At 40.5% G+C, this 23,676-nt stretch overlaps 5 protein-coding genes across 5 annotated transcripts; 4 read left to right on the forward strand and 1 right to left on the reverse strand.

Moving 5' to 3' along the window:
- The first annotated feature begins 27 nt into the window (after positions 1-27).
- LOC129759928 (pre-rRNA-processing protein TSR1 homolog) lies at positions 28-2,871 on the forward strand. Its single transcript, XM_055757505.1, has 5 exons — positions 28-195; positions 362-632; positions 688-1,451; positions 1,511-2,608; positions 2,671-2,871. The coding sequence occupies exons 1-5, from the start codon at positions 90-92 to the stop codon at positions 2,838-2,840; spliced, it is 2,409 nt and encodes an 802-aa protein (XP_055613480.1). The 5' UTR covers positions 28-89; the 3' UTR covers positions 2,841-2,871.
- Positions 2,872-3,193: 322 nt separating this feature from the next.
- Positions 3,194-4,375, reverse strand: LOC129759925 (probable serine hydrolase). The gene is made up of 2 exons (XM_055757502.1): positions 4,187-4,375; positions 3,194-4,120 (listed from the first exon to the last, which is right to left on the reverse strand). The coding sequence occupies exons 1-2, from the start codon at positions 4,298-4,300 to the stop codon at positions 3,194-3,196; spliced, it is 1,041 nt and encodes a 346-aa protein (XP_055613477.1). The 5' UTR covers positions 4,301-4,375.
- Positions 4,376-5,075: 700 nt separating this feature from the next.
- On the forward strand, positions 5,076-6,274 carry LOC129759929 (probable serine hydrolase). Its single transcript, XM_055757506.1, has 2 exons — positions 5,076-5,171; positions 5,239-6,274. Exons 1-2 carry the CDS (start codon positions 5,094-5,096, stop codon positions 6,160-6,162), a joined length of 1,002 nt encoding a protein of 333 aa, XP_055613481.1. The 5' UTR covers positions 5,076-5,093; the 3' UTR covers positions 6,163-6,274.
- A 469-nt stretch (positions 6,275-6,743) lies between these two features.
- LOC129759933 (probable serine hydrolase) lies at positions 6,744-7,866 on the forward strand. Its single transcript, XM_055757508.1, has 2 exons — positions 6,744-6,878; positions 6,946-7,866. Exons 1-2 carry the CDS (start codon positions 6,819-6,821, stop codon positions 7,864-7,866), a joined length of 981 nt encoding a protein of 326 aa, XP_055613483.1. The 5' UTR covers positions 6,744-6,818.
- A 14,611-nt stretch (positions 7,867-22,477) lies between these two features.
- LOC129759927 (probable serine hydrolase) lies at positions 22,478-23,627 on the forward strand. Its single transcript, XM_055757504.1, has 2 exons — positions 22,478-22,641; positions 22,710-23,627. The coding sequence occupies exons 1-2, from the start codon at positions 22,621-22,623 to the stop codon at positions 23,625-23,627; spliced, it is 939 nt and encodes a 312-aa protein (XP_055613479.1). The 5' UTR covers positions 22,478-22,620.
- The last annotated feature ends 49 nt before the right edge of the window (positions 23,628-23,676 follow it).

The raw sequence follows: 23,676 nt of genomic DNA on the forward strand, positions 1-23,676 counted from the left end.
AGCCATGTGTCGCACATTAGTTCGCTGTTGAAAAAATACCTTTATTCCGTGAATTATTCTCAATTTAGCAGTGAAACCGATCGCCAATCATGGGTATCGAAACCATCCACAAACCGGGTGCTTTGAAGCAAACCAACAAGTCGCATAAACATGGAAAACACTCGTCCAAACGGTCACTGGATCGCGTGGCTAAAGGTTTGTTTATGCTGGATTTGAATGATTAATTTTCATGTAAAACAAAGCCTTGTTTCGGGAATAGTTGAATGAATATACTTTTACCCCTGCTGAAACCAGAAAGAAGAAGAAGAAGAAGAATATACTTTTAAGCAAGTTTTAAGGTTTCTTTTGTTCGTTTCAACAGGAAAAACCAATCTGAAAGCGGCTACCAGAAAATCGCATCGGGAATTGGGCCGGGAAGAGCGACGTCATCAGGCAAACCAGATACGGAAAAATAAACGACAGGAAGCGATAGCCCTCAAACGGGCCATCGGTGGTGCAACAGCGGCCCCATTTCTGACCTGTGTTGTTCCGTTGCACGCCAATGTTGACCCGAATTCGGCACTGGCCATCATCGAGGGCTGCGATGAGGAGATTGCCGTGCAGAAAGCTTCCGACCGGATCCGTTACATGAAGTAAATTTCTGTCGTGATCGAAATTTTATATTGTTTCATAATTTTTTTCCCGTAGCGTTCCCCGATTTCGGCAACGATTCTCGTTTCTGTGTCCAGAGCACGGTCATGGTAGCGAAATATCGATGCTAGATGCCCTCAAAGTTAGCGATTCGACGCTTCTGTTGCTATCGGCCACCGAAGTAGAGGAGGACATCATTGATAATCAGGGAGCCAAGATTCTGAATATGGCATTGCGTCAGGGTCTTCCGACGCCAATAGTTTGCCTGATGGATCTCGAATCGATAGCCCCGAAAAAACGTGGCCAAGTGAAAGCTGCTGTTCAAAAATCGATTTCAAGTGTGCTCCCTGATGAGAAGATTATGACGCTGGATTCGTCGACAGATGGACTAAATCTTCTACGCAGGATTGGCGGACAAAAAAGAAGAGTCCTGCACAACAAAGCTAACCGTCCTCATCTGTATGGCGAGCGAGTAGAATATGTTCCGGGCGCAGACAGTGTGGGAACTCTCAAAGTAACCGGATTTTTACGTGGTATTCCACTCTCGGTCAACCAGTTGGTTCACATACCAGGATTGGGAGATTTCCAACTATCGGAAGTTTACGGTTTAGAGGATCCCTACAAGCCACGCAAAAATGATGAAGAAATGACTTCTGGAGAAGCGAAACTTTTGGCTAAAGCTGATCCCGAGAAACAAACAAGCTTGCAGCGGGAAAACGTTCCGGATGAAATGGACGCTGAACAAACGTGGCCAACGGAAGCTGAAATAGCTGCTTCAAGGAATGAGAATAAGAAAAAGCTTATCAAGCGAATTCCTAAGGGTAAGAGTTAATTGAAGGTAATTGAGGGTTGAAGTGTGTTTTATTTTTTTGGTTTTTAGGTATGAGTGATTATCAGGCTTGTTGGATTCCCGACATTGAGGAAGTTTCGGAAAAAGAGGACGATGACGATGAAGACGATGAGGATAGCGAGGGAGATGATGAAGAGGAAGATTACATGTCCTGTGAGTCAGATTCGGAGAGCAAAGTTGGCGAACAGGAAGAGGATCAGGACGAGGAAGAATTCGATGAAGTGAGCGTTTCTGATGGACCGATTCCAGCCGATAAGTACGATAAAGAAATGGATTTGGAGGAGGATAAGAAGACTTTGGCAAAAATACAAGCTGCCAAAGATGATGCCGTTTTCCCGGATGAAATTGACACTCCCGCAAATATACCGGCCAGAGAAAGGTTCCGCAAATATCGAGGGCTGGAATCATTTCGAAGCTCTGCCTGGGATGTCAAAGAGAATCTTCCATTCGATTACGCTAAAATTTATCAGTTTAAAAACTTCGATCGAACAAAGCGAAGAGTCATCAAACAATCCCAAGAAGAAATGGATGATGTTATACTGCCTGGATGGTTTATTACATTATGTGTCAAAAATGTATCCCAAGATCTGTGGAATGCGTTCAATTCAGCTGGCATGTCTAATACAGTAATAGTTTACGGTATGCTGCCACACGAACATCAGATGACTGTAATGAATGTTTGCCTCAAACGCACACCTAATTCAACAATACCCATAAAATCCAAAGAGCGTCTGATAGTCCAGTGCGGTTATCGCCGCTTCATAGTGAATCCCGTTTTCAGTCAGCACACGAACGGCGATAAACACAAATACGAACGATTCTTCCGGCCTGGTTCAACAATAGTGGCCACATTCTTTGCCCCGATCCAGTTTCCTCCGGCACCGGTCGTTTGCTTCCGGGAAAATCCAGATACTTCTCTGGGAATGGTAGCTTCTGGTAGTGTAATTGATTGCAATCCGGATCGTGTTGTGCTGAAACGCGTTGTGCTAAGTGGCCATCCATTTAAAATTCATCGCAGATCGGCCGTTATTCGGTTCATGTTTTTCAATCCCGATGACATCGAATACTTCAAACCGTGCAAGCTGAGAACCAAACTGGGCCGATCCGGTCATATTCGAGAATCGTTGGGTAATAACAGCAGTAACTTGTTTACGAGAGTACAATCTAATAATCTTTTTTTTTTCAAACAGGAACTCACGGTCACATGAAGTGTGTATTTGATGCACAACTGAAGTCACACGACACGGTCATGTTGTATCTGTACAAACGGGTCTTCCCCAAATGGACGTACGAGGACTGTGTGGTGTCCTGCCCAGGAGGATCAAGTGCCGGCGCAGCCGACGACCCAATGCAGGAGTAATTTTGTAAGGTAATTGTTTCAATTACATAAGATGAAGTTTTATTGAAGTTCATATAACTTATGTTATAAACGTTTAATTGGAAGAACTGAGTCGTTTTCGAAATAGAACAAAAGAAATTGTTTCCTTGAAGATAATTCGATGCTTTATGAGAAAAATTAGTATTTTAATAGGTCTACAATTGAATTTAAGTAGAGGTGGGGTAGCTTAAACAATATTTTTTCAACAAGACTATTCCATCCCTTTAGACGTAATTACGTCCATTTATTGGAACATTTCTATTGGTAATATTTATTTTTGGGAAAAAATAAGTAAATAATTAATATTGAAGAAACCCGTTTTATTCTACTATCTACTATCTAGTACACTTTCGAGCACTCAGCTCTTCTTTGTGCCAGTGCTGGTTAAGAAATTCCGTAATCATCGGTGCCACTTTGTGTGGTTCGGTCAGATGCAAGTGATGTGTACTGTCGACAAACTCGAGTCGAAAGTTGGGATTGTTTCTCTTCACTACTTCGACCACTTCGTCAAAGTACTTCTTATCCTCGTAGTACGGCGAATGAAGGGCCTTGATGAACATGTAGGGCATCATCAACCGTTTTGCGAGGGCCACACATGTCTCCTGGCTCCAGCCCAATGGGAAACTATATTTGAGACGACTGTCGCGAGAGAAATAGTATTTGTCGGGTTCTGTGGCAGATTTCAGTATGTTTCGATGCAACAGATACGAAGCAGTTTCTTTGGTAACCGATTGGTTGGTGGCTTTGCATAATCTTTCGACCAGCTCTTCGAAAGTGTAACAAGGCGGTTTACTTTTTTCGCGGTTCCTAACATCTGCCAACAGCCACTGGGGAATGCGTCTCTCCAAACGAGGCCCAACTTTTTCTGTTTCCAGAATGTGAGGTTTGAGAGCATCTATACCCACGTACAGATCAACATTATCCGGGAACACGGATGAGAACACAAAGCTTATGATGGAACCCATAGAATGGGCCATCAGTGAAATTTTCTTCCAACGATATATCATCATGATTCGGGTAAGCAAGTTAACGCTATCCATAGTATTGTAGGACATTCCATCGGGAATTCGAGACGACAAACCGTGACCTGGTAAGTCCAGAGCCAATACGCTTATGTGAGGCGGAAGTAAAGGAATCAGCTTATCGAAAGTGCCTGCGTTGTCCTGCCATCCGTGCAAAGCCACAATGGGACGCACCTCCTTCGGTCCCCACCATTTGCCAGCTATTTCTCCATACGGCACCGGTATGCGTACTTCCTCGACCTGTGTAGATTAAGATTTATATATTCGGTTCAATAGCACTAATGACTAAGCAATTTTCCGTGTTACCTCACGTTCTCCAGTAGGTGTTCCAATCGAGGCAGTATTTGGGAGAGAGGTAATTGTACAGGTCCTTCGGAACACTCGGTTTACTAGGGGTGATTTCGCCAGCAGTCTCGACATAATGGCAAACAAGGATACAATTCGTAGCACGCCAGGAACAAATTCAGAAAAAATAACCAGCAAATTCAATGTGCGTAACCACTTTTACCAGCTTGAATGAACCAGAATGTGACAGATCCGAAACACCACCGTCTTATCTTTAAATCACTTTATCGTGAAGTGCGTGAGATTGTTCGTTGATATTTTCTACTTTTAAAGCAATTCACTATTGATTATGTAGTTAAAGTTGGTTGAATAACCCGCTTGATGAAATACGAATCAATATATTAACGGTATGTGTAGTAAAGCTAGCTGTAAACAAGTACAAGTATTGATTGATAATTTTTTTGACAGCTGATTTTGTTTACATAGCTTTTGCAAATGAACACTTGATTTGATGGTGTACGTTTGTTTGACCACCACGTGTTCCGGACGAATTGTGTATAATGAACATCAGAGCTTCGTAGGTTCAAAAAATAAGATTTGGTGACTTTTGTTCAATTTCTTTCTATTAAACTCGAACGTTGTCGGAAGATGTTGCAATTTCTATCTCATAGTACCTATGAGAAATATAAAACAACTTATAAAATTATCTTTAAAACTGTTTCTCGAAACTGCAATGAACTTTCCTTATTCAGCCTACATATACTAGAACACTTAAGGCCATCCCGTTAGTATACGTTCGACAATCGCCGAGTTAATAAGCTCTTCTAGTTAGATGAAATTTATGAGCATAATCAACGATACTACCTGGTACTCACCCAATTAGTTCTCGGACCAATTACTTCTAAATCTCGGCCTTAGCGTTTGCAAAATGACTAATGAAAACCTAGCTCAACCAGATCAGCACCCTATGATAAGCTACATCGATTTGTGGGATAGGAACAACAACGTGAGTATTTTTCTGTTTGATTATTCTATCTTCGATCCATTGTTTAATGTTATTACTCATATCACAGGTTACGGAAATAGAGATTCCAGTGGCGTTTGGCAAGATTGCTGGAAAATGGTTCGGACCGAAGAATATTCGACCGATCCTGTGTTTACACGGATGGATGGATAACTGCGGCACTTTTGATCGACTGATTCCATTGCTTCCCAAGGAAGTCAGCTTTTTGGCGATCGATTTCCCGGGACATGGTTACTCGTCACGCATACCAGATGGCATGGCTTATCATCAGATGGATAGTGTATTAATACTGCTGCACATAATGAACGAATATCGGTGGGATAAGATGGCAATGATTGGGCATTCTATGGGAGCAATCATAGCTTTCATGTTCACGTCAATGTTTCCAGATAAGGTGGAGTTTCTGATTGGAATTGATGCCCTTAAACCGCAGTCATATTACCCGAAAAGATTTCTTTCTTGGGCTCCTGTGATGGCCAATAAGTTGCTTGAGGCCGATAAAAGGAATCGTGAAAGATCGGAACCACCAGCCTACACGTATGAGGACATGCTGGATCGTTTGTTTGAAGGAACCATGGAATCTGTAACGAGAGAAACTGGTCCATATTTACTGCAAAGAAATATCAAACCGTCCAAAAAATTTCCCGGCAAATATTATTTTGACCGTGATAACCGAATAAAGTACAACAACATTCCCGGATGGTCGGATAAAGTGAACTACGCCCTGGCAAAGCAAATCAAGGTGCCACAGCTGGTGATCAAGGCCATCGATTCACCCTATCCTGGTTCCAAAGAAGGCTTCGATGAAATGGTCGCCATACTTAAGAAACAAAATTCCATGTTCCGCGTGAAGTATTTGAAAGGTTCCCATCACATTCATTTGACCGATCCGGAATTGGTGGCACCCGTTGTGACAGATTTTCTACGGAAACATTGGGTCAGACAGGTCGATGAGGTTGTTAGCAAATTGTGATTTATCGGAGTATAAGGAATGCATGTTGTAAATTATTTTATTTCTAAATTGGATTAGGTTTACTTTGGATTAAATTATAAAAATATACCAAATGACGAAACTTTTATTCAATTTTTTTCCTGTACTCTTGTTCTATATGCTTTTTTGAGACATTTATTATTAATGTTTATTATTATTTTTTGTTTTTAAAACTTTTTTTTATTAATTAAAATCTTGATAAAAAAAAATGCTTAGAAAGTATTCAAGAATACTCAAACGATATAAATTTGCTTAGATCGTTAGGTTTGAACATTAACTTGAAACCATATTTTTCCTTTCTAAGTATACATTGATTTGTTCAAGTTGTTTAGACATTTTAGATTTACAAAATCTTGAAAATCTCATTCAAGCAGCGACTTTGTTTCCCATAAAAAATGAACTTGGCCATGACGCATAAACCTCTCGTATCCCTCGACCATAACCGAATGTATTTAGAAATCGACCATATAGTGGTAGTTTCTAGTTCATTCGAAACCTTACTCCCCTTACTAACACAAGTGACCAAAGTGACTTGTATTTTGTTGCTTGATTAACAATTCGCGTATTACTGATAAGAACTGATATGCCTGTAGGCTTCAGATTTGCAATATCTGGTTAGTCAAAATTGTCCAATTAATATGGAGGAACAACCAACATCGTTGATTAAACTAGTGGAGCAAAACGATCGTGAACATGGGGTATGTACCAATTGATTATTCGATTGGTTTAATTATCTATCTATCTGACTATGTATTGCCATCACAGGTTCAAGAAGTGCGAATTGCTGTGCCTTTCGGGGAGATCGCCGGAAAATGGTGGGGACCGAAAGACGTCCGTCCGATAATTTGTTTGCATGGTTGGCAGGATAATGCTGGAACATTCGACACACTAATTCCTCTGTTGCCGAAACATATGAGTTTTCTGGCAATCGATTTTCCTGGACACGGATTTTCGTCTAGGATTCCCCACGGTATGAGCTATCAAACCATGGGGTCCATCTCGCTGCTGCTGGGCATCATGGAAGAGTACGGCTGGAAAAAGGTATCGTTAATGAGCCACTCGATGGGAGCAGTACTCCAGTTTGTTTTTGCTGCCATTTTTCCGGAAAAAGTTGATTTAATGATTTCACTCGATTCATTGAAGCCTCAAATCATGAATGCAGAGTTGGTAGTATCACGTCTACAGTCTAACATTCCTCAGATCATAATAGCTGACCACAGGAATCAAGAAAAATCGGAGCCTCCCTCTTACACCTACTCTGAATTGATCGACAGACTTCACGAGGGTACCTACAAATCTATCAGCCGTGAAACTTGTCCATTTTTACTGCATCGAAACATCAAACCTAGTGTCAAGTTTCCAGAAAAATATTATTTCACCCGGGACAGTCGATTGAAGTACCACATCGGTACACCTTTCTCGCATGAGGTGATCCTAGACATGGCCAAACGAATTAAAATGCCGTTCTTATTCTTGAAGGCTACGCAATCGCCATATTTTGAGGATAAAAAGTATTATCAAGAAGTCGAGGACTTGCTGCGGGCTGGAAATCCATACTTCGAGAAACATATGATCGCAGGACAACACCACGTGCATTTGACTGATCCGGAAAGGGTGGTTCCTATCTTGTCCTCGTTTTTGAGCAAGTATTGGCGAGAGGACCGAGATGTGGTTTGCAAGTTGTGAAATAATTGCTTACTCGTCAGCAAAACCTAATTAGGGCAGCAGAGTACGTTATACGTTGTGAGTCTTTTTTTTTGTTTCAAGTAAATACCCTAAGGTTTCTAAAAAAAGCGAGCATCTCTATTGCGCTAAACGGATGTATGGGAAAATTTAATAAAAAGAATAAAAACATTCCAAGGACTCGAAGGATTTTGTTTCTTATGCCAGTATCCAGTTTCCCTTCTAAGTACCGCGTTATCCTACATAGGATGTTAGAGGTTTGTACTCAGCTTCCATTGTAGCCTGCTTTCGACAGCTCCACGAAATTGCGCCACCTGCATGCTTGAAAACATAGCCGGTGACTGATCGACTACTATCTGGACCATTTCCCCAATCCGCGTCCCTGTATTCAATGAAACCTTCTTCGGACGAGTTCTCGGAACGGCACACTTAGGGAAGAATGCCACCTAGTGGTAAATTCCTGACACAAAAAAAAGAACGGCACACTTTCCATCTGCTTCCTTCCCTCTTCGGTGCTCGGACACATCGCCTTGATCAGCTTCTGGTTCAGATCTACAGAAGTAGCAACAGCATTGCAATCAGCTATGCTGAATCGCTGTAGAAAATTGTTGATGTAGCTGTCCTGGTCAATCATCACTCTGGTCACCCGAATTCCTAGAACTTAACGCTGAGGGTGACGCTGAATCGACAAATCCTTTCGGCTGATCCATATAAATTTCCTCTTCCACCAGATCTCTATCGGCTACACATCTCCCCTCTGCACCAAAAAAAGAATGAAAACATGAAGCGATGCTTCGAAAATCGCTCAAATTTCATGAGGCATACTGTATTACATTCAAAGATTGAAAGAATCATAGCAGTCAATTTTCAATTTCCCTACCAAACCATTTGAACGAAATCATGCGTGCCAACATAGTTTCTATCGATTGATCCTTACGATTGTGAGCTTTGAATTACACTCTATGAACAGATTTGACAGCTGTTTCAGCTGTTTCATTTGACAATGTTTGAGCCATGATGACCAAGGATGTAGAATTTCCAGACCAATAAATCTTCTCCATTCTCTCACGTACGGTTTCCTGAAACATCATTCGAGAGAGACTGGATACTTTCCGATGAAAATCGACAGTGGCGGATAATGATCCTGGATTGGTTCCTGTTCCACCTTCGATCTTCCTCTAAAACTCATCATTTGTTATCAACTAATTTCTTCCACAAGATCGAGAAGTGTCCATTTCCTGATTTTATTTGTCAATGTAACCTCGATAATTCTCCAATTTACGAGTTATATAAGATTTTCGTTTGAAATCATTCGATCTAACTTTTTGTTTATTATATTTGTTTGATTCTGTCTGAATCTTCCAAATAAAGTTTGCTGGATTTTGTATTTCCTCACTTGCTTCAATTTCCCGCTCTTTGAATTCCAAAACACTTGATGACCACTTTCCACAGACTTTCCGAGCTTTCTTAAAATCGCTATTCACAAAATCGCAAAAGTTTCATAAACCGCTAGTTTTGAACATCACGGCAATTCCTAACTATTTTATTAAGCGTGGTTTAAACCAACCGTTTTGTACTTGACTTTTAAAATAATGGTCCATAAAGTGAATCTTTGACACACTCTGCATGTTGGTCCTCCCGATCCAACGAAATTCCATAAAATGAACCTTCAGAACACTCTTCATGTTGGTCCTCCCGATCCAACGAAAATTCATAAAGGGAACCTTCAGAACACTCTTAGTGTTGGTCCTCCCGATCCAACAAAAATTCATAAAGTGAACCTTTGAAACACTCTTCATGTCGGTCCTCCCGATCCAACAAAAATTCATAAAGCGAATCTTTGAAACACTCTTCATGTCGGTCCTTCCGATCCAACGAAATTCCATAAAATGAACCTTCAGAACACTCTTCATGTTGGTCCTCCCGATCCAACGAAATTCCATTAAGTGAATCTTCAGAACACTCTTCATGTTGGTCCTCCCGATCCAACGAAAATCCATTAAGTGAATCTTCAGAACACTCTTCATGTTGGTCCTCCCGATCCAACGAAATTCCATTAAGTGAATCTTCAGAACACTCTTCATGTTGGTCCTTCCGATCCGTATTTGTTTTCATCTGGTGGCCAACCGGTTGTGTACCAACTGCTGTCATTTTCATATAGAAACATTTTGACAGCACTTGGTGCACAACCAGTGGACCACCAGGGTGAAAACGAATACGGGATAAGCGTGCCTGGTACCGTTATCTACTGATCCATCCGAGTTTGTCTTCAACTTATAGACCCATTTGCAGCTTTAAGGAAAGGTGGGAGTCCGTCGTGGTGAATTGAACGGTTTACACGCGTTCTTATCGGTCGTAGAATTTGGTTCAACTTTTCGTGTTTTTTCGCCTTTGAAACAATCAAAATACTGTGTATTTGGAGTTCGGGCGTTTTCGTGAAGTGTACATGTAAAATTTTTGTTGAAATTCGAGCGGCCTTTCGAAAAAATCAATTTTTAAAAGTTCATTCCTCGCGTCCCTTTTTTTTTGTTTGTTCTGTGGAGGCATATTCAGCAGTGGTGAATTTCTCCTAAACAGGGGAAAACTTTAATTGTATGCGTCACAGTGATTCCAGTGATACACCCTGATATTAGTGGTTGTGATTTGTGGGTGGTTTCGTTCAGATTCGTTCTCAAAAGTTGTGTCAATATCGAGGAGATGGTTGTCTAATTGGGAATTATGTGCTAATGCTTTATGCGGGGGTGCAAAAATCTTTCAATACTGGCCCAGTCATCGAAGTTTTCAGTGTTTTGTGAGCGTAAAAGGAAGAGGAATTACTCCTGTGTCCGGGGTGGGAGATCAATGGGAACGTTACAGGTTTCTTTTAGTAAGATTAATGTGTAGCTTTCTTGAGTGGTGAATTAAATTGGCGGCCACGGCGTGCGCGTGAAGAGAAGCCTTTGAAAGTGCATCACTTACACACACATAGTTATCATGGGTCCGTTTCAAATGACAACCCAGCAGAGAGCGCAACAGTGGGCTACTATGTGGTTTACTAAAAAAAATAAAATTCAAATACACATTCGAAATTTATGGAAGAATTGTGGTAAAAGAATTCGACAAGGAAATATTTCGAAAAAGAAGTGGAAATATGAAAATAAATTCATTATTGAACAGCAACCCTATGAGAGAATAGAAAATGCATTTTTCATTAAATTAAAGTTAATGAAAAAGTGATTTGGTCCATAGTGAAATAAGTATAGCATAATGTATCAGTGACTGTGTGCGAACGTTTTCAGTGATCCTGCCGCTGATTTCATGCATGTTGCTGAATCAAATTAAGTAAAAGAACAGGAGGTGCTAGAACTTGGTGAGATTATTCCAAATTTCAGTATGGGCATCGTTATACTTATTTTACGATAAAAAAAAACATGCGTTGATTAAAGAAAGTGTTGGGTATGAATTAATCTTCGTTCCTTAGGGATGGTCTTGAAAGTTACTGTCAGCATTTTATACAAAATCAAATGAAGCATTGAATTTAGTATTATAGGTTTTCCTAAATAATTCAGGTTGATCTTCAAAATCATCTCATAATGTTTTATAATTTTCATAAAAAAATACTAATATCTTTTTTCCAGAGTCATCGAAGGCTGCTCGTAATACATCTTCAATGTGGTGTTAAATGGCGTTTCATATCAGTTCATAGTTTGTTTTGGCTTATTTAGAGGTTTTGAATTTTGCATTGCAGGAATCATTTCATCATATTTAAAACTTTATCAAAATAATCATTTTCCAGAATCATCCTCTATCTTTCGTGAAATATTCTAATAATCGTTGAAAATCATAACGATTGAATTCTATCATTTGTACCGTAGCAGGAATCAATATTCAAATCAAACATGTGAGCTTCCCGATTTCATCCAGATCACTTCAGAATGGTGAATAAGGTTGGAAATGAATAAGGTTGGAAATGATTTACTTTTGAAATTGGTCATCCTTTTAAATACATAAATGGTGATTGGATTATATTGAAAAATTTTCTTAAACGTTCAAAAAATGGTTTAGGAGAAAAATCTAGTGTTATATTTTGTTTATATGTTGATTTGGGTCATGTGTGTTATTCATACAATCAATGCGCAAATTTTATCTGTAATTTAACCATTTATTAATTTACAGATCATCGAATATTCAACGATCAATTTTTTTTTTCAAATTCTTTTAATAAGATGTTTTTAGTTGAACATATTATAATGTTTATTTTTTTAATGCTTTATTTTTTTAAGCGTTTTATGTATTATTACTTTTTTCATTCTAGGAAAATTTATAAACCAAAACTCTAATATGACATGTGTTACACTGCTGTTATTTTTCTGCAACAGGGTTCAGACTTTATATTCAACAGTGAATTAAATTTTGTTTGATTAAAGGTTATTTTTCTTACGCTCATTAACATTTTGATATATCTTTTCCGGCTAATATATCTTTTTTCAGCTCCTCTTAATTTAATCGTAATATTTATTTCACGTTTGTTTGGCAAATGTAGTATGATCGTTTATTGTACGATGCTGCCTAAGTTTTGGGTCCTTTTTCGGCTGCCATAAACTTTACTACTTCAATAAAATGCCTTATTAACCTTTTTGTTTTGTTTTTAAGCTTCATTAAAATAAAATTATATATTGGAAGCGATGTATTAGTACTTGCTACTTTTTGAAATCAAGATATACATCAAGGTTTTTTTCTCTCAACTAACTTGTTGTCCTTCAGGCAAAATACTATCCATAAAAAGCCGTATTATACACTATACACATATATTAATATAGGCAAACAGCATATAAAAGTTACCTAACAATTTTATCTCCGTTTCTATCATGTTAATTAAACTTTTTTTTTACAAATCTTTAATAATTAATTTTATTTTTGCAGGACATTTTTAATTTCATTTGTATGTACCTAATTTTCAAATTTTTCTAGATTTCCATAAATGATTTCGCCGTATCATCTGACAATTGAGAATTTCACCATTATTAATATTAAGTAGTACATTAGCATTAACATTATTTGAATTTCTTATAACTAATCAAAACTTACTAATTCGTGATGTAGCTAGCATGGTCGAACATTTGTTGTATAGAAAGTTTTTTAAACAGCCCGATGTATTATTTTCAGGAGCCTCTTGCAAATACTCAGAAGAGAAATTGCACTAACAAGAAGCCATAAATTCAAGTATAATTTTAGGAGCAGAGGAGCAGAGGAATCATACTGGTACAAAGAATGGTAAATGAAATAAGAAAACAAAACGGTAAGATCATTTAATTCTTTTTTTTTATAAAAAATAATCATAACCTTGTTTTTAATGCGTTACTCTCTAAATACATGTCAATCTTTTATTAAACTGACTAGGAAAATAATTTCATATAATCAGACGATTATAATTAATTGGAACCTAGATAGGTATTGCAATAAAAGATTGAAAGTCTAATCATAATTACATGACCCATTTGGTCATGTGGCTATGATTGGGCGGGGCTTATTGATAAGGAAAGTAACCTCGGGATGTGCAGCTAGGTCTCTGTCATTCTGAAATGGGTTACTGGAATTTCAATAGAGCTAACACCTCCAGCACCCGCAATTGAACCAAGTTATCCAAACTTGTTGACATTGGTTCTCTTGCATAACATACCTGCCAGCTCAGGGGGTCGTTGGATGGAACACACACACACACATTTGCAGCTTTAAGGAAAGGTATTACAGCTCATAATATAATCTTGATACTTGCTTGGGATGGTTGCTCCCTCGCACTGCGCCTTACCAATAATTGTAGGTCCTCTGGTTGTGGAGGAAAAAGCGACTGCCTCCCATCGACCACACAGATCGGAGTAGACGAGTTCCAGTACATTTTCTTTACAGTGCCCTATTGCCTTGCAATGCACTTCTCAGGATACTTCAGGTCGAACTCCAAGCCTGTGACCATTCCCTTCAGTCGTTTCATGCAACCAGTGGACAGATGCGCCAATCGCCGATGCCACAACTCGTATCTATCTTCCTAGACCAAATTCACAACAGGCTTCTTCTTTTCAGACAACTTGTAAAGGACATCTACTTTACGATCAACAGCAATTACTTCCTTTTCGGGATTGAAAACTTTGCATTCCTCCTTCGAGAATACAACACGGAAACCTTTCTGGCACACCTTACTGACGGATATTAGATTTATCGCTAGTTCAATCGCGCACATTACGTCACAGGTCGTTCCACCGCAATCAGCTTCCAGTTTCGTTGATCCTTTGGCCACAACGGCCACCTTCGCATTGTTGGCCACGTTGATTTTCTATGTAATTTCTTGTGGATTCTCCAGCACAGCTTTGTTTCGACACAAGTGAGTGGTTGCGCCAGAATCGAAGAACCAATCACTGTCACCTCGCTCAGAAGACTTCACAGCGTTGACAGCGAAGAAAGCTGCATTTCCTTCCTGGTTGTTCTGCTTCTCTTTCTTCCTTTCGCATGGCTTTTTTGGCACTCCGACGCAAAATGTCCCAACTTTTTGCAACGAAACGTTTTACGTTTGTCCGCCACATTGTCTATCTGCTTTCTTGTCGCATTCTGCTTGCTGAAAAATGCACTCTCGTTTTCCGATGATTTGGAATCGCTTATCACCTTGACCTCCTGCATGATCTTTGCTTTGACCTTGTCAGCCGTCAGAGCCACACCAGATGACTCAAGACCCAGGATCATTGGATCATACCGTTTCGGCAAACCTTTGTGCGGCAAACTACACAACCAGGTGTCGTCAACCTGGAATCCAACTTCCGCCAACTGGTTACACGTAAGTAAAATCAAGTTGACATACTCCTGAGAAGACTCGCAAATCACATCGTCGTCCCTTTCTGCTCCTACCAGTCGAATGCCCGTTAGCTTCCGTAACAGGCCGATCTTCCTTGTTGAGCCGCTGTCTTCAAACGTGTCCCACGCTTCTCTGGCAGATTTAGCATTCTGCACAAAGCCGTAAATATATGCTCCGATCGATGTTTAAGCATATGGTTGCCAGAGCCTGTTCGGTTCGGAGACTTCCTCGTTCACTTCCGAATCCTCTTCGTTTCGTTTCTTCCCGGCACACCAGATCCGCTCCTTCAAGAGCACCATCTTGGTGTAAAACGCCCAGGAATGGGTGGTGGAATCCGAAAGTTATTCTTTCTCTCATTAAGAAAAACCCGTGAGATCTGTAAAAAGTTGGGTGAAATTTTAGCTGCATCCCACTTGCACTAATGCAAAACCATCACCCAAATTCGGCAGCGCTTCCATCGCCTATTGTAATTTTCTAATCCTCTCTCGCCTGAAACGAAACGGCACCTCCTAGTTATCTAGGTGCATCGTTTCTGCCAGCTTGCGCTTCATCTCTTCTACCATCGCCACCATTCGGATTGGACATCTTCAAGAACTTTAAAAAAAAAATTACGCTTGAAAATTTTTCTCTCAGCAAACAAAGTCGTTACTAATAGTGTTTTCGTTTATTGGCAGTGGCAACCTAGTTACCCACAATTTTGCCCTAACTGCTGTTATTATTTTTTTTTTTTTTGTAAATCTTTATTTGAAACGGCTCATACTTTCAGGTTTTAAAGAGCCAAACTCGTTTTTGTTTTTACAATTATGTGCTTAGCTTAACACTTTTATTTTAAAGAAAAAGAGGATAAGAAAGGGAAACATGAAAATAAAAAGAATTATAGGCGAAGATCGATAGCTTTTAGAAAAAGGTAGATTTCGAACATGTAGTCCAAATCTAGCACTGCTAGTACATCTCTCACTGGAACATTAGGTGGTTTTCCTCGGGCCCGAAGGGAGTCTATTAAATTCGTTCTGGCGACAAGATGGACCTCACACGACCAGACAATATGCTCGATGTCATGGTAACCTTGACCGCAATTACACAAATTGCTGCCAGCAATGTCAAAACGGTAGAGTACCGCGTCTAAGGAATAATGATTAGACATGAGACGGGAAAATATACGAATAAAATCCCGACTCAGGTCCAATCTATTAAACCAGGGTTTAAGGCTTACCTTTGGGATAATCGAGTGGAGCCACCGACCCAACTCATCCTCGTCCCATTTGCGCTGCCAGTTGACAAGAGAGTTCCTTCGAACTAAGAAGTAAAATTCGTTGAAGACGATTTCACGGTGATACGTTTCGCCTTCTATCGCCCCCACCTTTGCCAGAGAGTCCGCCCTCTCATTGCCCATTATCGAGCAATGTGAGGGGACCCAAACGAAGGTGATGGCAAAGCAACGTCTTGATAAAGTACTCAGAATTTCCCGTATCTTCCCGAGGAAATATGGTGAGTGCTTTCCCGGTCTTATTGAACGGATTGCTTCAACAGAACTAAGGCTGTCCGTTATAATATAGTAGTGTCCTACCGGCCTTGAAACGACGCTATCCAACGCCCAGTAAATGGCTCCTAATTCTGCGATGTATACCGAGCATGGTGGAAGGAGGTTATATGAGGCGGTAACTATTTCGTTAAAAACTCCAAATCCCGTTGATTCCTCTATTAGCGACCCATCTGTAAAGTACATTTTGTCAGCATCGACGTGTCTATATTTAGCATCGAAAATTCTTGGAATCAGCAGTGGACGATGCGAATCAGGGATTCCACGAATTTCTTGCTGCATAGACAAATCAAACTGGACAGAAGAGTTGTCGTAGTCAGGGATGTAAACACGAGTTGGGGAATATGAAGAAGGATTAATCTGCATGGACATGAAGACATGGTATATAGACATAAATCTGGATTGAAGATTTTGCTCAAGTAGCCTTTCGAAATTTACGATCACCAATGGGTTCATGACCTCACACCTGATGAGGAACCGAAGTGATAATAAATTGAATCGATCTTTAAGTGGGAGTATTCCTGCCAAAACTTCAAGGCTCATGTTATGCGTTGAGGGCATACAGCCCAAAGCGATGCGAAGACAACGGTATTGGATACGCTCGAGTTTGATGAGGTGAGTTTTGGCAGCTGACTGGAAACAAAAACTACCATATTCCATCACTGAGAGAATTGTTGTTCGATACAATTTTAAAAGATCTTCTGGGTGGGCTCCCCACCAGGTGCCAGTGATTGATCGGAGAAAATTGATTCTTTGTTGGCATTTTCCTTTCAGATACTCAATGTGGGCTCTCCAGGTACATTTGGAATCAAACCAAACCCCAAGATACTTAAAACACCTCGATTGAGTGATCGATCTGCCAAGGAGTTGAAGTTTAGGTTGAGCAGGTCTACGCTTCTTTGAGAAAACAACCATCTCCGTTTTCTGTGGGGAAAACTCAATCCCAAGCCCCAAAGCCCAGGTTGACAATCTGTCTAAAGTATCTTGTAAAGGTCTGTGCAGATGAGACTCAGTAGATCCTGTTACAGACACCACGCCGTCATCTGCAAGTTGTCTTAGAGTGCAGCCTTCAGAGAGACAACTGTCGATGTCACTTACGTAAAAGTTGTACAAAAGTGGACTCAAACATGAACCCTGCGGGAGGCCCATGTAAGAGGTTCTTCTAACTGCAATATCTCCGTGAGCAAAGTTCAGATGTTTCTCACAAAGCAAGCTGTATAAGATGTTGTTCAATAGAGGAGGCAGACCCTGGGAGTGTAACTTGTCTGACAAAACCTCTATTGAGACTGCATCAAAAGCTCCCTTTATGTCAAGAAACACTGAAGCCATTTGCTCACGTTTTGCGTACGCCATTTGTATCTCTGAAGACAGCAAAGCAAGACAATCATTTGTTCCTTTGCCCCTTCGAAACCCAAATTGGGTATCTGAAAGGAGACCATTTGTTTCCACCCACTTATCCAATCGGAACAAAATCATTTTCTCCATCAATTTTCGAATGCAAGACAACATCGCTATCGGACGGTACGAATTAAAATCGGACGAAGGTTTCCCAGGCTTTTGGATAGCAATAACTCTCACTTGTCTCCAATCTTCGGGAACAATGTTATGCTCCAAGAATTGATTAAATAAATTCAACAAGCGGAATTTGGCGGCATCCGGGAGGTTTTTCAACAAGTTGAATTTTATTTTATCAATTCCCGGAGCTGAATTGTTACAAGATAGGAGAGCAAGTGAGAATTCCACCATTGAAAAGCTGGAATCCAGATCGCATCTGTTCGGAGACACACTTCGGATGATTTTTTGCACAGGTGTGGAATCTGGACAGATTTTCCGTGCGAAATTGAAAATCCATTTATGCGAATGTTCTTCACTTTCGTTCGTGGAAGAACGATTACGCATGCTTCGTGCCACATTCCACAAAGTGCTTAAGGATGTTTCCCGCGACAAACTTCCCACAAAATTACGCCAATGCGCACGTTTTTTCCCCTTGATCAGGTTTTTGAATTGCTGCTCAAGAGAAAAATACGCGTTGAAGTTATCCAGGGTTCCGTGTTTCCGAAAAACTTTAAAAGCGTTCGATTTGTCCACGTAAAGTTTAGTACACTGACTGTCCCACCATGGATTTTTAGGCCTTCGTCGAACAGATGGATCTGGAATGGGTTTCGTTTGGGATTGAACTGCACTGTCATGAATCAAGCGAGCAAGAAAAGTATATTCCTCCAACGGAGGTAACACATCCACAGAATTGATGGTTGAGATAACTGCGTCCGAGTACTTTTTCCAGTCGATGTGTCTTGTTAGGTCATATGCCATATTTGCTGAATTTGAATTGCTGACCCCATTGGTGATTGTAATTTTGATTGGCAAATGATCACTACCATTGGGATCAGGAATTACCTTCCACTGGCAATCCAATGATAGTGAGTTTGAGCAGAGGGAGAGGTCAATTGCACTTTGTCTTGCAGGAGGTTTAGGTACCCGTGTTTTTTCACCCGTGTTCAAAATTGTTAAATTGAAACTGTCACAAATATCATAAATAAGAGTAGAACGACTATCGTCAGTTTGTTCTCCCCAGACAGTTCCATGTGAATTGAAGTCACCCAGGATCAACCTTGGCTCAGGAAGCACTGAGCACAGGTCCTCTAGGTGGCTTCGATCAACTGCAACTCTATGAGGCCAGTACAAACTGACAACGCATAAGTCCTTACCCCTTATAGTTATATGACATGCAACAGCTTCAATTCCTCCTGATAAAGGGAGGTGGATTCTAAAAAAGGAGTGGCGCTTATTGATCCCCAAAAGCACCCCTCCATAAGAATCGTTGCGATCCAGACGGATAATGTTAAAATCGTGGAAGGAGATGTTTGATTCGGAAGAAAGCCATGTTTCAGAAAGGGCAAAAATATCGCAACTAGTTTCATGAAGAAGAAATTTGAACGGATCCAGTTTAGGGATAAGACTACGACAATTCCACTGTAACACAGTGATATCTCCGACCTCTCGGCCTGAATTAGCCATCGAGAAAGATAAACACTGAAAGAAGGGGCCAAGTTTGCATCAATTGCATTAAAAATGTCTTTAATATCGGAAGCATAGAGGTAACAATGTTTCTTATCGATTCCGAGACGTTTAAAAATGTGAAGATCCCATTTAAAATGTCAGATAATTTGAAAATTCCAGAATGAGAAGTTGATTCTGGCAAGATTACGTTAGGAGAGGCAGACTTAGAAGTTCCCGCAATATCTGGTGTATTCTGTGGTGGCATATTAATACGGAACCCGGGAGGGACTTGTTTTTCTTTTACTATAGATGTCGGTTTTTGCTTAACACCAATTGAGGAACAAAATGTTGGAATTTTTGTTGGAATTTTGGGAGTCTTTGGTGCTGGTTTTGAGCGTTTTCGCGAGTTAGCTACAAAAATGACCGGATGATCTTCGTCGGTAGCATCTGATTCTACATTGTCAACTGACAGCGCAGAAAAAATGTTACTCGAATGAGATTGGATCGGGGGCGCCGCGCCCTTCAATATGGCGGCATACGACCGTTTTGACCGTTCCTTCAAAGAGCGCTTTTGGCTATCCCAGCGACTCTTATATTCCTCGCACGAGGAGATGTCATGGGGTGAGCCCCCGCAATAGACACATTTCTGCTCTATTGCTGAGCACGCTCCATCCCCATGATTCTCCCCGCATTTGGGACACCGTGGCTTGTTACAGCAGTGCGACGCAGTGTGTCCCAACTTATTGCAATTTTTGCAATCCATTGGACGAGGAACAAAAAGTCGCACAGGCAGCCTCAATATTCCGTCAATCAAGACATAATGAGGGAGGGCGGTACCCGCAAAGGTCACACGAAATGAACCTGAAGGTGAGTACCCTTTGACTCCATTTACGACGGTGGCAGTTCTGAGTTGGCGGCAATCCAAGATTTCGACCGAAGCCGAATCGAGGCTTTTGAACTTACCAACGCCGTTGGATTTCACGTACTCGGCCTTCAGACTCATTTCAGTTATCACGCCCTCGATCTCTACGTCTCGAGACGGAATGTACACGTGGTATTCTAAGTTTATGAAATTGCTGACAGCAATTTCATTTGCGGATTTCCGGTTGGCTACTTCGACTCGCAATTTGTTAGGTCGCACCTTTTTAATGCAGGTTACGGAGGACCACCTCGCCAGATCTCTTGTGATCTGAACCACATTCAATTGCTTTCCATTTTTTTTGGGCCGGATGAAAACCACCCAAGGACCAGAGAAAGTAGGGCTATCAGTGTAGACTCGGAGTCGGGTAGCTTTACTTTCAACTGAGGATGACTCAGAATTATCATCCATTGGAGAATGAAATTCATTAGAAGGACCCGCAACAACCGAATCCTCTAAATGCTCCTCATCCTCATAGACGCTATCCTCCTCATCCTCAGTTGAGGGGATTGACCCCCCGCCTTCGTTCATATTTCTTCACACGAACACGAATGTCAAATGTTAAAAATATGAACGAAGCAAACAATGTTCGAATTATAGAGAAAAAGATAGTAAAAAGAAAAAGAGAAAAATAATGAAGAAGAACTTACAATTTTTTTCAAGCACTTCTTAACGAGCTAATTTTCTTGAGTGTTTTTTTTCTTCGGTACACAACCACGTGTTCTTCCGTTGATCGCAGCCGGCGCTGGCGATGACGACGGCAATGATTTTTCCTCGGTTGATTGATGATGGCTCGATTCACCGGGAGAGAAAAACCAATCAGATTCAGACTTGTGCAATGTTTCCGTTATCCGATTACGGCAATTATTACCGGATCTATCGGACAACCGCCCACACAGTAATCAAACCTGGATTGGGAGGAAACAATTTGCACTCCTCTGCTGATGGTCCTGGTGCTGATGGTGACGACAAGGCAGCCTGATGTTCCAGCCAGATGTGGGGATTGCGCACCAGCGCAGCCGGGGGAAACACAGCTTGTCACTTCCGTTGCTGAACTGATTCGGCAATTGACGACCGAATGATGCAGGATAACTGCTTGTGAAAACTTCCAACTTTTAGTTCACTTTTCTATAAAGCACCCGATAAATAGCGAAACAAAAATACATCCGCTCTTGCCAAGCTACTGGGATGGAATCTACTGCTGTTATTATGTTCGTTTATTGATTCAGAAGTCCACGAGTTTTGCCCGAGATTTGAACCTCAAGCAGGCGGTTGCACCCCGTAAAAGTTGTCAGTGTTGGGGGTAAACATAAGAGTGAGCATAGCAACCATATATTTGCATCGTCCCGGATAACGATTCTGTTTGTTTATTCAGAAAAAGTTTTGCCCTGCGCTAGTGGAGAAAAACGAAAACGGCATAAGCGACCGTGCCTGGGCCCATAACCTGATAAAGTAGGTCTAACTCAAGGGGGGTGGTTTGGGTAACGAGCGAACGTAGAATGTTTTTTTGAATCATGACTAACTAATCTTTATATAATTCAATGATTACTATCTTACAATAACTTAATAATTGTTAAGGTAAATAAACTATGTGATATCACATCTGCATCTGTTTCATCATGTTGATTTCACGTATACAAAATTTTCTTTGGCCTTCGGGGATTTTCGATAGTAATTAATGTTTAAGTTTACAATTTGTTTGGCCATGTGAACACTGTTGTCAGGAGTTTAAACGACATTTATGTAGGATAACTTTCTGGGTATCTCAAAATTTCGGGAAAACAAGTAGCGATTCAAACGTTTCTACTCACGTTGTTTCACTTAAGTCAATGTTATCCTATCAAGTGATGATTAAACAATTATAATAAATCTGCAAAAAAACAGTCTATCTACTTACATGGTAAGAATTCAAACATGAGTTGAATAACAGATTCCATGTAATAACGGAAATAAAATGTTTGTTTTCAACAGCTTAAGATAGCTATTATTCTGCTATCAAACAAAGCTTTGATTGCGACGATCAACACTTTACTTCGATAATTTGACATCGTGACCCGAACGTTTTGTCCGAGGCTACCCCCAGACGATCTCAGATTAATCCGTATGTCAACAAATATTGAATGTTTCCATCTATTAGAGTAGATAAAAAGTTCTGTATTGAATGTTCAACTCGTTAGAAATCCACATTGTGTTTTTAAAATGTTGAAAACGCATTGAAAAAATGTTGACTTTAGACTACGTTATTTGATAGGTGCAATCAGTAGAAACAATTCATTGCGATGGCTTAAGTTCCAGCGTAACGAAAGAAAATTGTCTTTCGTCAATTACAGAACTAGAAGGTTTAGATCAATCATGTAATGATTCAATCGGATAATTCGGAAAATTCCGCGACATTTGACAATGTTCCCGGGAAAAAACTCGATTCAGTTGCTCGGTTGAACTCGTAAGTACCAGGTATGCAGTTTCGTTGTATGGAACATGAACCCAACGCTACCACCAGTAAGTGACGCAAATCGAAAGAAACAGAATTTGTGGGATTTTCTTTAACTTTTTTGCCGTTATTCTAGAAATTTGAACCGGTCGAAATTCCAACTCCTCATGGTCACATTTCGGGATATCGCTATGGCCCAAAGCACATCAGACCGATCCTGCTTATTCATGGATACGGCGATAATAGTGGTTCTTTCGAAAGATTGATGCCATTGCTTCCACCGGATGGAGCTTACTTAGCCATCGATTTACCTGGCCATGGTCGATCGTCGAGAATTCCAAACGGTTGTATCTATTACATGACGGATACCGTGCTTATTATTTTGCGTATCATGAAATTCTATGACTGGTCTAAGGTTTCCCTGATATGTCACTCACTAGGAGCCATGATGAGTTATTCCTTTATAGGAATGTTCCCGGATAAAGTTGATCTTTTAATCGGTTTGGATGCTTTGCAGCCCAGTTTTCCGGGTGATATAATGGAGCAGCATGGCTACTTTTTGCTGCGAGTATTTAGCGCCGATGAAGCCTATATAAGAGGAGATAAGCCAAACGAATACTCCTACGAAGAGTTGATTGAGAAAATCCACGTCAATCGTTCTTACGTGATCCCGAGAGAACTTTGTTCCCATATCCTGCATCGCGATATAAAGGAGTCTACGGGGCAGGGAGGAAAGTTCTACCTCCAGCAGGATAATCGAACAAAATCGGTGATGTTTCTTGGTTGGTCGAAGGAAATTAACAAGCGGACGGCCGAAAAAATTTCCTGCCCTGTGTTGGTGATTCGAGCGATGGATTCGATGATTTTTGGCGATGAAGAGGAAGCTGAGGAATTGCTGGAGATTACCAAAATAAGAAATCCTCACTCGAGTTTTCTGCGAGCTACAGGAAATCATTACATGCATTTGGTTGACGCTGAACGCACTGCCTCGATCATAACAGCTTTTTTGGATGAGTGTGGATACTTTCAAAAACCTTTGGATAGTAAACTCTGAGGGTGGATTTGGTTTACAATAGGACCGTTAAAATTATTTCTCTGAGAAA

This window comes from Uranotaenia lowii, unplaced genomic scaffold (genome assembly GCF_029784155.1).
Source record: "Uranotaenia lowii strain MFRU-FL unplaced genomic scaffold, ASM2978415v1 HiC_scaffold_323, whole genome shotgun sequence".
Classification (NCBI taxonomy): domain Eukaryota; kingdom Metazoa; phylum Arthropoda; class Insecta; order Diptera; family Culicidae; genus Uranotaenia; species Uranotaenia lowii.

Coding starts and splice junctions, on each gene's coding strand:
- LOC129759928 (XM_055757505.1), top strand. CDS start 90: ATGGGTATCGAAACCATCCACAAACCGGGTGCTTTGAAGCAAACCAAC. Junction 633..687: donor GACCGGATCCGTTACATGAA/GTAAATTTCTGT, acceptor TTTTTCCCGTAG/CGTTCCCCGATTTCGGCAAC. Junction 1,452..1,510: donor TATCAAGCGAATTCCTAAGG/GTAAGAGTTAAT, acceptor TTTGGTTTTTAG/GTATGAGTGATTATCAGGCT.
- LOC129759925 (XM_055757502.1), bottom strand. CDS start 4,300: ATGTCGAGACTGCTGGCGAAATCACCCCTAGTAAACCGAGTGTTCCGA. Junction 4,121..4,186: donor CACCTACTGGAGAACGTGAG/GTAACACGGAAA, acceptor TAATCTACACAG/GTCGAGGAAGTACGCATACC.
- LOC129759929 (XM_055757506.1), top strand. CDS start 5,094: ATGACTAATGAAAACCTAGCTCAACCAGATCAGCACCCTATGATAAGC. Junction 5,172..5,238: donor TGTGGGATAGGAACAACAAC/GTGAGTATTTTT, acceptor CTCATATCACAG/GTTACGGAAATAGAGATTCC.
- LOC129759933 (XM_055757508.1), top strand. CDS start 6,819: ATGGAGGAACAACCAACATCGTTGATTAAACTAGTGGAGCAAAACGAT. Junction 6,879..6,945: donor AAAACGATCGTGAACATGGG/GTATGTACCAAT, acceptor TTGCCATCACAG/GTTCAAGAAGTGCGAATTGC.
- LOC129759927 (XM_055757504.1), top strand. CDS start 22,621: ATGAACCCAACGCTACCACCA. Junction 22,642..22,709: donor TGAACCCAACGCTACCACCA/GTAAGTGACGCA, acceptor CCGTTATTCTAG/AAATTTGAACCGGTCGAAAT.